General features: G+C 43.7%; 1 protein-coding gene across 2 annotated transcripts in view; it reads left to right on the forward strand.

Moving 5' to 3' along the window:
- trrap (transformation/transcription domain-associated protein) overlaps window positions 1-16,162 on the forward strand; it is a 77,744-nt gene that overhangs the window by 49,705 nt on the left and 11,877 nt on the right. For both annotated transcript variants that reach the window (XM_017483776.3, XM_017483778.3), the window contains exons 54-65: window positions 315-452; window positions 540-652; window positions 902-1,037; window positions 2,553-2,744; window positions 4,739-4,934; window positions 5,122-5,387; window positions 6,346-6,446; window positions 8,524-8,725; window positions 10,358-10,519; window positions 12,451-12,541; window positions 12,851-13,050; window positions 14,646-14,907. In XM_017483776.3, the coding sequence (XP_017339265.1) occupies window positions 315-452; window positions 540-652; window positions 902-1,037; window positions 2,553-2,744; window positions 4,739-4,934; window positions 5,122-5,387; window positions 6,346-6,446; window positions 8,524-8,725; window positions 10,358-10,519; window positions 12,451-12,541; window positions 12,851-13,050; window positions 14,646-14,907 (2,059 nt within the window). The remainder of the gene's footprint in view (window positions 1-314; window positions 453-539; window positions 653-901; window positions 1,038-2,552; window positions 2,745-4,738; window positions 4,935-5,121; window positions 5,388-6,345; window positions 6,447-8,523; window positions 8,726-10,357; window positions 10,520-12,450; window positions 12,542-12,850; window positions 13,051-14,645; window positions 14,908-16,162) is intronic.

The raw sequence follows: 16,162 nt of genomic DNA on the forward strand, positions 1-16,162 counted from the left end.
TTTTTTTTTTTAAATGATCTGTGGTAGGCTGGAGATCTGCCTATCTTCAGTAAAGCCTTATTCTAAGCAAAGACAAGATTCCGGAAGTACAGGAGATTAAATTTTACTCAGCAAGGTAAACCTTTAAACATTTTTTTTTATTTGAAATGTGCTTAAAATTACAATACAGTGACGCCTGTAAGATTGCTTGCATTTGCATGTTGACTATGTAGCTTGCTATTAAACAGAAAATAAAATGTTCACATCCTGAAATACATGCTCGATATGGTTCAGTATTGTTCCATTGCCTCTAAGCCTGTGTTTGTGTCCCGTAGGAGATCCTGGACTCGCTGGCAGAGCTGTACTCCCTGCTGCAGGAAGAGGACATGTGGGCGGGGCTGTGGCAGAAGCGCTGCAAGTTCCCAGAGACGAGCACAGCCATTGCCTATGAGCAGCATGGATTCTTCGAGCAGGTAGATGAGCACTCTGTACCCTGACCGTAAACCCCCAACATTTCCTGCCGAGTCTGTAAACATTCATCGCTGTTTTCTTCCGTCCAGGCACAAGAGAGTTATGAGAAAGCCATGGAGAAAGCCCGCAAAGAGCACGAGAGGACCAACACATCTCCTGCCATCTTCCCTGAGTACCAGTTATGGGAGGATCATTGGATCCGGTAGGTTCCGTGGCCTTTGAGTCGTTGGAAGCCGACCTGTCTTAGCTCTCTGCTGCATAGCCAAGCATTCCCTCAGAACTTGGCCCAAGATGACAGGCTCCTCTCCTAAAGCCACGCTGGATTTTGTAATCCATCCAAAGCTCAATTTATGGAATTTGGCATACGTTGATTTACTTTGCTGTGAGGCGTGTATTCAGGAAAAAAAAAAAAGTTTAACCACAGGCTGTGCTCATTTCTCCTCTGCGCCAGCTGCTCTAAGGAACTGAACCAGTGGGAGGCGCTGACTGAATACGGCCAGTCCAAAGGTCACACCAACGCATACCTGGTGCTGGAGTGTGCGTGGAGAGTTTCCAACTGGGCTGCCATGAAGGAGGCACTGGTGCAGGTAAACCGAGATTAACACACAACGTCCGCCCCCCAGCTTCTTACCCGTCCATCATCTCCTACACTTCTCCTTGATTGAATAGGGAGTGTGGATATTACCCTGAAATTACACAGCCATAATCGGTATTAAAAGCTCTGTCTGAATAACAGGAGAACATTAATTCACAGAGGCTGTGGTGTGTGGTAAACAGGAAGCTGTTGTTTACAACGTTTCAGAAATGTAGCCTCCCTGTTGGTGGTTAATTTACGGCCCTGTCTTTTAAAGTCAGGAGGAAAAAGGACATGATGCCACTTGACACATTATAAATACTCTTGCTCCTGTTCAAGGAGACTGAGAATGAATCCACCGAGGTTTCTGTTCTAAGGTGACACCTAATTAAATTGTCCGGCACCGTCGGCCCACTTCTCTGCCTTCTCCCGTCATTCGCTCTGCATCTAATGTTTATGGATGCATGCTTGAATAATTGCGCAAACATCTGCTGGGAAGAGATTTGTTTGCGCTGTGCCAGGGTGCAGAGTGTTGCAGTATGTTTTGCTTTCAGGAAGTTGGAATATTCCAGCTTTCAATTTAGGCGTAGATGATATGGCAAACGCTGCTGCAGGGATATTCATCAACACGTTGAGCAGGGTAAATGTGCTGTGACCCTCCGGCTGTAACTCACCCCACTCTCCTCAACATGCTGCGCAGCTGAATGTCAACAACTTTTTGTTCTTTTGTGTTCACATTGACCACTATCTTGGATAAGTAACTTGAATAATTAACGCAGTGCTACCGGTGTTATCCACCAGGAAGTACGTTCTTTGTTGCTGTGATGCAACACATTTGACATTTGGTCTGTCAGCGTGTCGTCTCGGGATATGAAATTGTTCATATTAACTGTATGTCAAATTCTTTTGAGCAATTTTAATATGCAGCGGAATCATACGTACATGATTTAAAGTATTACAAAAATGCATTTATGTCGATCAGTGCTGGTATTTAACAAAAAAAAAAATAACAAGGTGTACCACCAAAGGCTGTTGAGTACTGAGTTTGTTAGCGTTTGAGTGGCATTTTTACCGTGTTAATATTTACTGTATAATATTTACATGTTTATTTTCAGGTTGCCATGGTTTGCGTTTAGCCACCGAACATAAATTTATTAAGAGGTTTATGTCCTCAACCTTTTGAATAAATAAAGACATGATTTACAATTTCATTTATTTTCACATTAATGTTTAAAATTAAGTATCAAATCTCTGATACTTAATTTTAAGTAAATACCCACACACACACACAAAAAAAAATCTGTCATTACGTGGAATTGTTGGAGTGTTTTATGGGTGAGTTCCGCACGACTTTTTATTGAATATGTTGTGCACCATGTAGGTTCCATTATACGCTATGTAGTGAGAATATGTAATTAATCGGAAGCCATTTGGGATTTGCGCTAACTGCCTTCTGAAACCTTTTAAATAATTAAAATCTCATTGGAATTTTTAAAAGAATTGGACTGTGTGTGTGTGTGTGTGTCAGGTGGAACTGAGCTGTCCTAAGGAGATGGCATGGAAGGTGAACATGCACCGTGGGTACTTGGCCATCTGTCACCCAGAGGAGCAGCAACTCAACTTTATTGAGCGCTTGGTGGAGATGGCCAGCAGCCTGGCTATCAGAGAGTGGCGGAGACTGCCTCACATCGTTTCTCATGTCCACACCCCACTGCTGCAGGTCAGGAAACTCTCACACACTCGCACCCTTGCCAGCTAGCAGGCGCTCTCAGTCCACAGTACACTTTGTGCTTTGTGTTGTCTGTTTTGCAGAAATTATCATACTCACAAGGTGCATGTCATCGCCCTGGTAAAATAGTGTTACTTCATAATCGTCTCAGAAGAATAACATGGTAAACCCGAAGAAGATAATGAAGTAACATGAAACCTGTTCTCACGTCATGTCGCTTGCTCTCGGTATTAAATTAAATCACTCGTGGTAACACGTGCTTTGCGCTTGAATGTTAAGTAATTATTTCTCCTATCTGTTTTGACACGTTTGTTCGCTACATGTTTGCTTTGTGAGCAGTACTGTCTCCTGTGGTTACGGCTACTTAAGTCATTAGGACTGACTTTGTGTGTCGGCTGGACTGTTGCGGCTGTGAATAGGTGCTTTGTATTAATATTCAGTGCGTGTTACAGCTTCTTGAGTGACACATGCACAATCAGACCGTGCACACAATAGTGAAGGTGATGTGTGGCCGTAGATTACTTCTGCCACGCCAGACGTTTTCTGTCCGCTGCACAAGGCTATCAGTGCTGTCACTGGGTGGAGCTCAGTAATGGAGGACTGAAAAAATAGGACAATTATTACTTTTAAAACGGTGTACGGTTCTGGTATGGGTGACTCTGTGAAATTCAGTGTAGGCTAATATGATTGTATTCATGTCCCATAAAGATGTTTTGTAATTGATTTTGGCGAGTAAAATTTGTGCCATAACTGTGAACTCTTGAAACGATGTGCATCATTGCATGGAACGGATGTTATGCAGCTTCTTTGCGTCCCTGTGCGTGTAATGTGTCGGCTGAAATAGTGCCTCGACAGACGATTCGCTCTCTGGTCGGGTCAGTTTACTGTGGGAGTTTCCAATAAGTTTTGTTTACTCTTGTTGCTGTTATAGTGCTGCATAGGTACCACCGGGCGGGGTCGGGTAGAAACACCTTCCTCATCCAATAAGAGCAATTAAAAGTGATGGGGAGGCAGGCAGGCATCGTAGGCATGAGAGAGAGAGAGTAAAGGCAGTAAGTTTAAAATGCAGTAATTACTTTCCCCTCCTCATCAGATAGCGTTTGATTAAATACCAGTGAGAAAATTCCATTTACATGATGAATGGGCAGTTGGAATGAAGAGTATCAGCTGATATGAACTGATAATTGTGAAAAATATTGTATTTCCCCATTTATTTTCTTCTGAGAGCTTTGATTTGCTCCACAGAAGTTCTCCTTTCAAGCACATTCAACCTTCATATGTTGGTTCCTTCTTGTATTTCTCCCTCCATGTCCTTTGGGTAATTCACAGTGAGTTGTCATGTTATAAATCACCAGGCCCATGTGAGCTTTCTAGTAGTCATTCTTTGATTTAATTGTAGAACAATACATCATATAGGCCTAATCATAAAATGTATAAATAGTAGTGTTTGAATGTGTGTGATTTCCATTTAATTTCAATACGGCATAAGGTGTTAAAAGTCAGTTACACATGAGTATGTAGTGTCGAGGCATTCTGCCTGTTCATATTTCTTGTATTTTGTCTGATGGGATGATTGCACAAAGGCAGGAGCACATTGGGCGGTTTACGGTCTCGCTCTTGTCTTTTGGGATAAATGGGTTCGAAGATACTTTTGATCCACCCTTTTTGCCCAGTCACCTCAGGCGTCATTTCACTCATTTTTTTGTCTTCTCCAATAAGGATCATAAGCCTGCAATACCGCTGCAATAATGGCTTTGAGATTGCTCTGTGCAGGAGAGTGTGAGGTGCCTGCCAGGCTTTTTGGATAGACAGAACGAAAAGCTTCATTTATTAATGTAATCGCGGAGATATTTCAGTTTTTGGAATCATGCCGATGAGGCTAATCTGAGGCAACTGATTTGTGTGAAATTCTTTTGAGGAACGGGAGGTTCTGTGTCCACGGTTAGGGTTTCATCTGTCCGTGCTCCCTTCTCTTTCACACACAGGCTGCCCAACAGATTATTGAGCTGCAAGAGGCTGCTCAGATCAACGTGGGTCTTCAGCCGGCCAACCTGGGCCGCAACACCAGCCTGCACGACATGAAGACTGTAGTGAAGACGTGGAGGAACCGGCTCCCTATCGTCTCTGATGACCTGTCGCACTGGAGCAGCATCTTCATGTGGCGTCAACACCATTACCAGGGTAAACTGGGATATGTGACCTGCTGTGCCCCGCTGTGTTTTTACCTGCACAGAGCTCTTTAGATATGTTTTAAGAAGTAATAAAGATGCGTTCAGTTTGCTTTTCTGACACATCCCTGTGATTTGTAACAGTGTTTTATGGCTTTAGAGGGAAGTTGTCTGCTAACCCAAGTTAAATATCTGTGCAGCCATTGTGTCTGCTTATGAGAGTAACACGCAGCACGATCCCAACACCAACAACGCCATGCTGGGAGTGCACGCGTCCGCCTCGGCCATCATCCAGTATGGCAAGATCGCTCGCAAACAGGGACTGGTCAACGTCGCATTGGACATCCTGAGTCGCATCCACACCATCCCTACTGTGCCCATTGTCGACTGCTTTCAGAAAATCCGGCAGCAGGTGAAATGCTACCTGCAGTTGGCCGGAGTGATGGGCAAGAACGAGTGTATGCAGGTGAGCGAGACGATCACTGCTGTCAGTCATCGTGCTATTTAATCAGGTTTTAAAAGTTTTTTTAAAAAAAAAGAAAAAAAGAAAGAAATACACTAGAATCCTTATTACTACTTAGTAATTTTGTAAACTTGTATTCTAACATACCATTTTAGAACGTAAGTATAACATTTCCCATATTAGACTAAATGATAAGACATGCAGTTGATTTGAATCTTTATTATATAAAGAATATTCATCGGTAAAATTGGTTACCTGATGATGGTCGACTATTCGTGCCCCCATACCTCTTCTGTTATAGGCCCATGTCTGTTCAGCGTGGAATTACAGAACCCTGTTCCATTTCTCTGTACGCCTGGGCCTCTCTTTTATTGGGTCTGTTCTTCCCTTGCGTGTTCGCTTTTACAAGGACTTTAGTCCCAATAATTCTGCTCTGTATTACTTGGAGAAGGACTTGTCTTGTGCTGCTGTCAGTCACGCGCCGTGTAAGGAATGGCCCCAGTATCCTCTTAAGCCTGATTAATGGGGCTGCTCCACTCTCCTTCCTTTCATCATTACTCTGCCTCAGTCTCAGCCTCTGCCTGATCCCAGCTGATGGCACCTGCAGTGTTCTCAGGAGTAGCGCCTGACTTTTCTAGTACTTCGAATCTACTCCTGAGGACACAGCAGGTGCCATTATCTGAGATCTTTCCATCATTTTGGATATTTTCTAGTAGTTGGTAGCTAGGAGTCACTAGTAGGGATTTAAAAAAAAAAAAAAACATTTATAGAGGGAAGCTTTAATCAGACTTCAGGGGAATTGATTGGATTGAATCTACAGTCTGGGCTATAAAGAAATCAGCCCAAGCCATTATTGCTGACGTGTGGTTTTTCTAATTACCAAATAAAACAATGTGGATGGTGAATATGTGTTTGGGCAGTATTGTGAAACCACCTGACCTCCTTTTCTTTGTCTTATTAGGGGCTTGAGGTGATCGAGTCGACCAATCTCAAGTACTTCACCAAGGAGATGACCGCTGAGTTCTATGCACTCAAGGGCATGTTCTTAGCCCAGATCAATAAGTAAGTGTGGATTCCCATCTTTGAAGTGCCTCCGTCCTTGTCTGGTTGTCTTCCTTCTTTTCTTTGTAGCTTTATTGAACCTTCTTTTTTTTTTTTTTTTTTTCTATCCTTTCCTTCTCTTCACACTTACTGCTGGTTAGACTGACATTAAAGAAAAGGGATGATGGTCTGCAAGACAGCTTTTGGCCATTAAGAGCGCAGACTTTTTAAAATGAACATACTCGGAAAAGAGACATTACGGAGAAGACTGATAAACAGCTGTGTGTTTTCTATTTTCCCCGCTAATGATCACTCCTAAAGCATTAGGCCAATAATGAGGTCAAGGCAATCATTAGCAGCCAATATGAGTGGATGATGACTAATTAACCTCACATCCTGCACTCACGGATGGAGATAATGGCTGTGGGCTCTCATACAGTGATTGACGCCACTTGTCAAACTCGTATTGAGTGACATTTTCTGTTGAATCCTGTTGAGTTTGGGGTGTTCTCAAGAACGAAGTCGAAATATTTGAATACGAGGGTAATTTAGAAGCAGTCTCATTTTGAGAAAGTCTATAGGCCATGCTAAGCTGCTTTCTGCCTTCCATTCCATCTTTTAGCACAGGGGTCATCAAAATCCACCAACCACTTTAAACACAAGCGCACACACTCCTTCATACCCCCAACTTTTGCATGTTCTTATCCAATCAACCCCTGCCCTGCATCAGACCCACTTTCAACTGTAATTACAATAGTTGAACACAATCATCCACTTATAATAAGCACAATCATTAATTGGAAGCTTGTTGCGTTCCGTTATTATCGCGTTCCGTTGTGTTGTTGAAAGTTTTTTGCGGCTCGAGAAGACTTTATCGGGGCCATTGTTTGGTTCCCTTTTTCGATCACATCACTTTTGCTCTTCTCTGCAACACTGAAACTCCATTGGTTTTTATGCCAACGTTCGCCCTCACCGATTGTGACAATGCCCTTCAGGGCGACGGTGACTCTGGAGGGCACTGCTGAATCGCAACGGCTTATTAAATACACAGCGCCGAATAATTAACTCGGTAGCAATTTGTAAAATCTCTGGGATCAGCAAAACTTTCCCTAGCCTCAGCAGCACTTAATGTAATCATTGCATGTTCACTCTGCAAATATTAACAGGGGATTTGATAAAGAAATGGTGCTGTCAGACGGAGGCTTTAAACACTTGACTGGGCAAAGAAATAGCCACACACACTGTACCCAACTCTGTGTGTGTGTGTGCGCGCATGGTGAGTGTCCAAAACGAAGTGAATGCTTCAGTGGATGTGGGCTCCCCTGGTTCCCATCGCAATCAAACTCAAGCCTGTTGCATGCCACATGCTCATTATACGTTCTTCTTATAAGTGGTTGCCTTGGGAAACATTTCACATTGGTCCATACTTGGAGACATGTGCGTGGGATGGTGGCAATGGCTGAGGCTTTAAGCCACGCTGCTAAGTTCCCTCTCAACTGTTTTTAGTCCCTTTTTATAAAGACGTTTCGTGAGCTCGGCTGCTGGTCTGTTCTAAAAGCAGCTCAATGGCCAACTTGAGGAAACCATAATCACTGAGGAAAGTGCTCTCAGAGGTATAGAGTGGCTGATGAAAGAAAATATTGGACTCTGTCACCTAATATTAGTGAGCTACAGTACAAGTCGCCTTGGCAGGATCTACCAAGCACATAGTTTCCTAATATGCCGAAATCATATTTATTTTTATAGATCTGCATTTCCATGTAATATTGAATTTATTGCCATACGTCTGCAACCCTTGCTTTTTTTTTTGCAATAACTATGTATCAGATTGTTTTCCATTTTCCAAAATAGTCATTAATAATTCCTTAGATTTATATAGTGCTTTTCTAGGCACTCAAAGCACTTTACGTTATATGAGGCGGGGGGCGGGGATCTCCTCAACCACCACCAGTGTTAACCCATTTGTATTGATTCTTTATCACTTCTATATGGGGAAATGCAAAGATGTCCATCACATGGGCTCACTGGAAAGTCTTCTGCTCTTCATCAGTAAGGCCGTAGGGGAATTGATTTATTTCCTCACTCTTCATATCTGCAGATCGGAGGAAGCCAATAAAGCCTTCTCGGCAGCTGTGCAGATGCACGATGTGCTAGTGAAGGCTTGGGCCATGTGGGGCGATTACCTGGAGAATATCTTTGTGAAAGACCGTCAGTCACACCTGGGTGTGTCGGCAATCACGTGCTACCTCCACGCATGCCGCCATCAGAACGAGAGCAAGTCGCGCAAGTACCTAGCCAAGGTAAGATCTCCTGCCTTACAGCAGCCTTCACTTTCCTCAGCTAGACTGGCCTAAATGAGAGATGTAGGAGATAAGTATATTTCATTAAAGGCATCTTATAACAAGCTAATGTTCCAGTGCTGACTTCTGAACAGAATCGTAAAGAGCTTCTCTGATTGCCTGTTTTCTGTTGGTCTTCTGTTACATGGATAAATGCTCATTCTCAATTTAGCTGCCTCGGGCTGCGCACTGAGAAACCCTTTACCAATTACTGCCACCCCCGCAGGCCCGGGCTGTTTCCCCCACCACCATCTTAGAGGTTAAGAGCTTAATTCCACCCCTGTCAGTCCAATCTAAGCAGCTCTGTTCAACCTGACCCCCCCTTCCTTCCCTCCACCACAGAGATGCCTGCTTCAGTCGATCAATAAACACTGTGTGATCTGCTAGCAGCAGGTCAGGAGGAGAAAGGCCACATTCCCCTTTATATAAGCAGTGTTCCATTTTCCATCAGTCTCAAACCTCTATAGTGACCAGCAGCTGTAAGGTCTGGGTGTTTTTTGTCTTTTTAACACAGCAGGTACTTTGGCAATGATTTGATAATTAATGGTTTTCTTGTGACTTGTGTGCAGAAGCGAAATGGTAACACAAGTAATCAATACCCTGATGCTGGTACCTTGTGGTACCGTATCAAATCAAGTACAAATACATAATTATACCGGTATGAGCGCTATAGGAATTTTACATCAGATTTCTCCACTCAGTTCGGTCCTGGACTTTTTTTTTTTTTTTTTTCTGTGAAACCGAAAGAACCCGGGATACATCAGCCCTATCATGTCCCCTTTTTTGTAAACAAAAGCAGCCTTTTATGAAATTAATCCAGTAGCATTAGAGGTGGCAGTCGGATATAGACCATGGATAATGTGTGCAATTACATTATTAGAGCTGATGTTTGGTTTTGTATGAACGCTGCACACATGGCGCTGTGCTCTCGGGTGCACTCTCGCTCCAGTTGCTTGTGGGTCTTTATTTTTCCGGTGGGCTGCCGCACCGGGAGGGCATTTGATTATGTAGGGAGTACTACCGTCCAATTGTGTACTACACGGAGCCCCTGGTCCAGTTTAGAAATGATAAATGAGAATAGATGGCCAGTGATGATCAGTAATTACCCGCAAGCTGTGTGGCCTTGGTGGCCCATCACGGGGTTAATGTCTCCATCAGCGCCTCCAGGGATTGAGCCTCACCTGCCATAACCCCATCCCCCCCCCCTTTCATCCACCACTTCCAGAAGCTTCTAACAAGGAAGCAGAGTGTGTTGGCGATGATATGATTTCACAAACCATTAAGCCTGTTTTGTACGGCTGAGCGGGTGTTAAATTCACAGGGGGGCGGATTGCTCATTTGGATTGTGATATGGACGAGATCAGACCGGTGTTGTGTGGATGAGTCTGATTCACTGAGATGTGTGGACATTTAAATGGCTTTTCATTAGACAGGCAGCTGGTTCCTCATTTAGAATGTCATCAGACACTTGTGTTGTCAAGATTTCCGAAGTGTTATTTTATGTTCTAGGATATGACGTTATCAACACTGAACCTTTTTTGTTTTGTTTTGTGTTTTTTTTTTTTTTGTTTGTTTGTTTTTTTTTTCTCCCAGGTATTGTGGCTGTTGAGTTTTGATGATAAAAACACACTGGCAGATGCTGTGGATAAGTATTGCATTGGCGTGCCGCCAATCCAGTGGCTCGCTTGGATCCCTCAACTCCTCACCTGCCTGGTAGGCTCTGAAGGCAAACCTCTTCTCAACCTCATCAGCCAGGTGTGTATCTCCCATTATCCTGCTGTTTATTACAGTGCTGATGTGGCCCAGGGTGCATTTGCATTGTTTGTTGGCAGACACAGACAAGAGCTTGGCATGATTACTTGTCATGTTCAATAAAACTGAACAAGAGATGTGTCCTGGTGTGTCGTCTCATTTGTAGATGTAGATGTATTGGCCCCTGTGAACCTGCACGTCGATAAACTAATCAGAATCAGTCCCTTTTGTTCTTGGCGTCCTGTAAATTTAGTTTGTCAATGTTATTTTCCTGCCTTCCCTCCACCTCTTTAATTATTCACGCAGAGCATTATTGCTGATTTAATATCAGACATCCAGGACCTGCAGGAACAAAGCAAATTAAAATGAAGGCCTAATTTCCCTTGCTTGATGGAGTTTTATTTGTGAGCCTTTTTAAAAGCACCTCCACTTCAAAGAGTAGGCAGTGGCTCCAGGGGCCCTTCGGACTGCAGCAGAGGGAGCGATCTGAGTGTTTAACTTCAACCTCTCTCTCACTCTCTCTCTCGCTCTCCTTTCCCTCCTCTCTTTAGATGTTTAAAATGCAGCTGGGCCTCTCTTCTTTCTTGTGCGGATATCCAAGCGCATTGCGTCTTAATCTCCCAATTTCACCCCGAATGCTCCCCTGCATTCAAGATGCTTTGCTAAGAGATTAAGGCCACTTAAACCGATAATCACCAAGTGAAAGAGATGTTCACGTACTTCAGTCACAATTAACAGAGTTGTCAAGGCTAGTCCAGCCACGCAGCGTTCTCTGTGCTGGAGGACGTTCCGGGTTTGATCTTAAGAGCTGTCACTGCCTGGTGCTGATTGAAGGGTGAGCGAAGAAGCTCTCCAGATTGTGAAGTGAAGTCTCCAGTGAACGGAGCACCTTAAGCTCAGCCGCTGAATTATTTAGCCTCAGTTCAGTTTTTAAAAACGTTTGCTGAAAAATTGATGAAGGTGAGCTATGAAGTGTTCACAGATGAAACAGAAGCAAAGGGAACCCAACACCTTGCTGTACACTCGCATAGCGCATACACATTTTTATAATATAACGAGCAGTGTCTCTGATTATTGGGGTGTTCTTTTCTCCTTCTTCCGTTTTTAATTTTTAATGCGCTACTTACCAAGCTCTTAAAGGCAGATCTTCTCTGTACTTATTGGTTATTTTCATATAAAGGCCATTCCAGGCACGGAGGTGTCTTTTTACACCTAGCTAGCACTCGCCCTGCGGTCTGCTTCATTGCGGATCCGGTGTCCACTCTAATGGGTGTTTGTCCGGGCGAGACGTGAGGACTAGAGGGGCTGCTGGATGGAGAAGCACTCCTCCCGTTCGCCACAGTCTCACCATAACACACCAGCCAGTATTCATAGTGTGTTCATACACCATCATACACTGTGTCGGGTATTGATGCCATATGAGCTGAGGTTCTCTGAAGGTGCTTTGAAGCAGCAGAAAGATAACGTGTGTGGGATCTGGGGAGGCCTTTTGTTCCCAGCTTGTTGTTAGAGCTGGGAATAAGGGGCCCACAAGCAAGTGGAAAATGCTGCAGATCATCAAGGTGTGAAGTAAAATTGTTTCATGACCTTGAGCTCTGATTACACACAGATATTGTTCTTGGCCGCTTTAGTGTAAATGGCTGAGTAGGATTTTGATGAATAGGCTTTGCCCTTTGAAGCTGTTCAAGGGCACTGCAGATCTCAAAGGGAGAGGGCCTGTCCAGACATGACGAGCTTTTACAAAATGTCATATTGAGCCATGGTTTTAATCTGCCCTTGATGTTTGTCCATTTTTATTGCTTCTCCTTGCCGCGGTTTCATTTTCAAAATCCCATGCTATCGCACAGCAGTTTGAAGACATGTCAGCGACGTGCTGCTCCAGCACCGGCCCTGCAGGGACCGTCTTAAGTGTAATCTGCGCCTGTGTCTTTCAGGTGGGACGTGTCTATCCTCAGGCTGTGTACTTTCCCATCCGAACTTTGTATCTGACACTGAAGATTGAGCAGCGGGAGCGCTACAAGAGCGGTGAGTTCGACTTTCAGTGGCCCCTCCTGGTTCTTGCATTTATGATCGTAATATGGCATGATGCGTTTATACACTCTCTATTATTCCCGCAGCATTATGTATGCTCATAGTAGTTAGATGGTAAGTGAAGGTTCCCAGTAAAAGTGTCATTTGGTTCCTGCGTTCGTAATAACGGTGTGAGACCTTTCAATTTACACAATGCTAGATCTCCTTTAAAATATACGATTACTGCAGCGTCGTGAATGTTTACAGTAGTTTCTGTGTGTATGCTATTACTGATTTTGTGCTTGTCCACGCATGTCTCCTTAGACTCTGGACAGCAGCAGCCGAGCTCAATGGGAGCTCAGAGCCACTCTGCATCAGATCCAGGCCCCATCCGGGCCACGGCACCCATGTGGCGCTGCAGCCGCATCATGCACATGCAGAGAGAGCTGCACCCCACACTGCTCTCATCTCTGGAGGGCATTGTGGACCAGATGGTGTGGTTCCGAGAGAACTGGCACGAGGAGGTAGGCTACACCACCAACTGTGCAATGCGTTTGGTCCCGAGAGAGCGCGATGGCTGTGTTTGAGCTGAGAGCAGATATGTGATTGATGCATGATGCACACAAATGTTTTCTACATGTAGTGGTTGGAATAAGACTGCGGAGCCCTTTAGCGCCTGCTGTGTTTTTGGTTGAGATGAGAATAGGTCATTTCAGAATGTATAGGAAGCATGGGGTATTTATTTGTTAGAGTTTTTATCTTAAGTTCCCGTGTCTTAAAGGGATAGTTCACCCAGAAATGGGAAGTCTGTCATCGGTTACTCACCATCATGTCGTTTCAAACCCGTAAGACTTTCGTTCATCTTCGGAACACAAATGAAGACATTTTTAATGAAACCTGGTAGATTTCCGTCCCTCCATTTACAGTCCAAGTAACCAATACTTTCATGCTCCAAAAGGTTTATCGGAAAAGTAATCCATGTGACTTCAGTGGTTTAATCCTAATTTTAAGAAGCGATACGAATGGTTTACGTGCGCAAAAAAATGAAATCTTTACTCACAAAAAATCTTCACTTGCGCGTAGCTCTCCGACGCGCGTTCACGAGAGAAACACCGTGCATGCGTGTCGTGTTCACGCGAAAGTGGACATAAAAGAATTGCAAGTCCTCCTCTGTGTCGAAATCTTGTTGTGTGACTGACAAACCTGAAAGTGCAAAGTCTGTTATCCTGACAACTCTGCCATGATGGAAATCTTACAAATTGATACAAAGCGCTGACGCTTCAGACTCCTTCCATATAATTTCATTAAATTCCTCCCAACAAGAAGACGTCACTATATCAGTGGTTTTATGTTTTTCCTTGTAAACATCTTTCATTGCAACACGCAGTTTTAATCCATTTGTTATTAGGCTTAGTTTATGTAGATTGGGCAACATGCAAGTCAACCATGAGAACAATTGCATTAATTTAAACCGAAGTTGTTTTGTTTGTTTGTTTTGTTGTTGTTTTTTATCATGGTTGGAACTGCAGTCAGAGCTGTGACGCATTTTTTTTCCTTTTCTTTTCTTTTTTTTTTTTTTTTTGAAAATGAATCCATACCTTCAGATTTTAGATTTATTTGGTATAAATGCATTTACAGTAGTCTCTATAGTTGTGCAGATGAAAGCTGACACAGGCATTGAAGCAGGGCTCGCTGAGGCTGAAAAGTGGTTTTGCAGTGCTGGGGAGGTTTTTGTTCTCATGCTAATTGGGTTGTGGTGAGCAGAGAGGTGTGATTGATGGCTGTGGAGAGCGAGAGGGACTAGGCACTGGGAGATGGGCAGCCCAAGACAGCAGCAGATGCAGTGATGTGCTGAGGCTGGACAGGGACGATGGGAGGCGACTGTGAACACATTGTCCTGAGGGACGGTCCTCTGCATTTGGCACGCTGGGGGAATGAGGGAGTGTCAGATCAGGGGAAAGTGTGATGTGATATATCTCTCTTTTTTATGTAAAAATAATAAGGAAGGTATGTATTAAGGTTTGTCCTGCACTTTAAAAAAAAAACAAAAAATGCTTCTAGGTAGTGAGGAAGTGAAGAACACTGAAATCGTCCTCACTGCCTGCGCTCTCATCCTCAGGTACTACGGCAGCTCCAGCAAGGCTTGGCTAAGTGTCACTCTGTGGCGTTCGAGAAGAGCGGTGCAGTGTCAGATGCTAAGATCACACCACACACTCTGAACTTTGTGAAGAAGCTGGTGAGCACATTCGGAGTGGGCTTGGAGAACGTCTCCAACGTCTCCACCATGTTCTCCAGCGCCGCATCAGAGTCTCTGGCTCGCCGAGCCCAGGCCACTGCCCAGGATCCTGTGTTCCAGAAGATGAAGGGCCAGTTCACCACAGGTCAGTGTGCACACACACACACACACATCCATTCATTTGCCTTTTGCCGTAGCAGAGTGGTGCCTTAAGGGGGCAAATCTACCAAATTTGAAACATTCTCAGTTCGTGAGAGATTTTCTAGCTCAAACTTCATTCTGACTTCTGGCTCCTGTTACAAACAGCCTATATAGCCATTGGTTCTCTCTCTTTTTTTATTTATTATTTTTTTTTATAAATATGTAATGTTAATGTAAAAATGGTGGTAAACCTTATAGTGCCCTCCATATGCAGTATCTCACAAAAGTGAGTACACTCCTCACATTTTTGTAAATATTTGATTATATCTTTTCATGTGACAACACTGAAGACATGACACTTTGCTACAATGTAAAGTAGTGAGTGTACAGTGTGTGTAACAGTGTAAATTTGCTGTCCACTCAAAATAACTCCACACACAGCCATTAATGTCTAAACCGCTGGCAACAAAAGTGAGTGCACCCCTAAGTGAAAATGTCCAAATTGGGCCCTATTAGCCATTTTCCCTCCCCGGTGTCATGTGACTTGTTAGTGTTACAAGGTCTCAGGTGTTATGAGGAACCACCGCAAACGCTGTAGTAACCACAAGAGACTAGTTTATACCAAAATCTCTTAGTCACGATGTGTACCCATTCTATAATATTTTCTATAATAAGCCAATAATCAGATTATTCACTTGCATGTATACTGTTCTGCCGGATAGAAAAAGAAATGACACACAATGAAGCAAAAATATTTGATGCGTATGTTTACTACTTCACTAGCTGATCATTTGTGTTTACCCACTCTGTCTGAGAACGTTCTGTTAATGAAAATCACGGTGTGAAGTACATACATGGAGGAAAGGCGTAAGTCATGTGATTACGGGGAAACAGTAATACTAATAGCCCCTGTATGGGATATATAATCCTTTTTTAATAGGCAGGATATGAATTCTGGTCCACTCAGTTCCATCGTGGGGGGTTGGGGGGGATATCCGGATTGCAGTGTACGATTTTTAAACATGTGGTTCACACACGAGCTCCTGTGCTGCATTAACAACGCCTGGCTCAGGAGATAATTGGGGCTATGGAACCACATAATAATATTTATAAGGTGTGGCAGGATGACTACAGGATGCTGGGCGTGTTCAGCAACTTTGATTACGCAGGCATTAATTCAGCATGTTTCTTAATTCAGGGTTTCACATCAGTGCCTCAGTGCTCCAAAGTACGTGCAAGTATTTTTGTTCACATTTAAC

This window comes from Ictalurus punctatus, chromosome 13 (assembly GCF_001660625.3).
Source record: "Ictalurus punctatus breed USDA103 chromosome 13, Coco_2.0, whole genome shotgun sequence".
Taxonomy (NCBI): domain Eukaryota; kingdom Metazoa; phylum Chordata; class Actinopteri; order Siluriformes; family Ictaluridae; genus Ictalurus; species Ictalurus punctatus.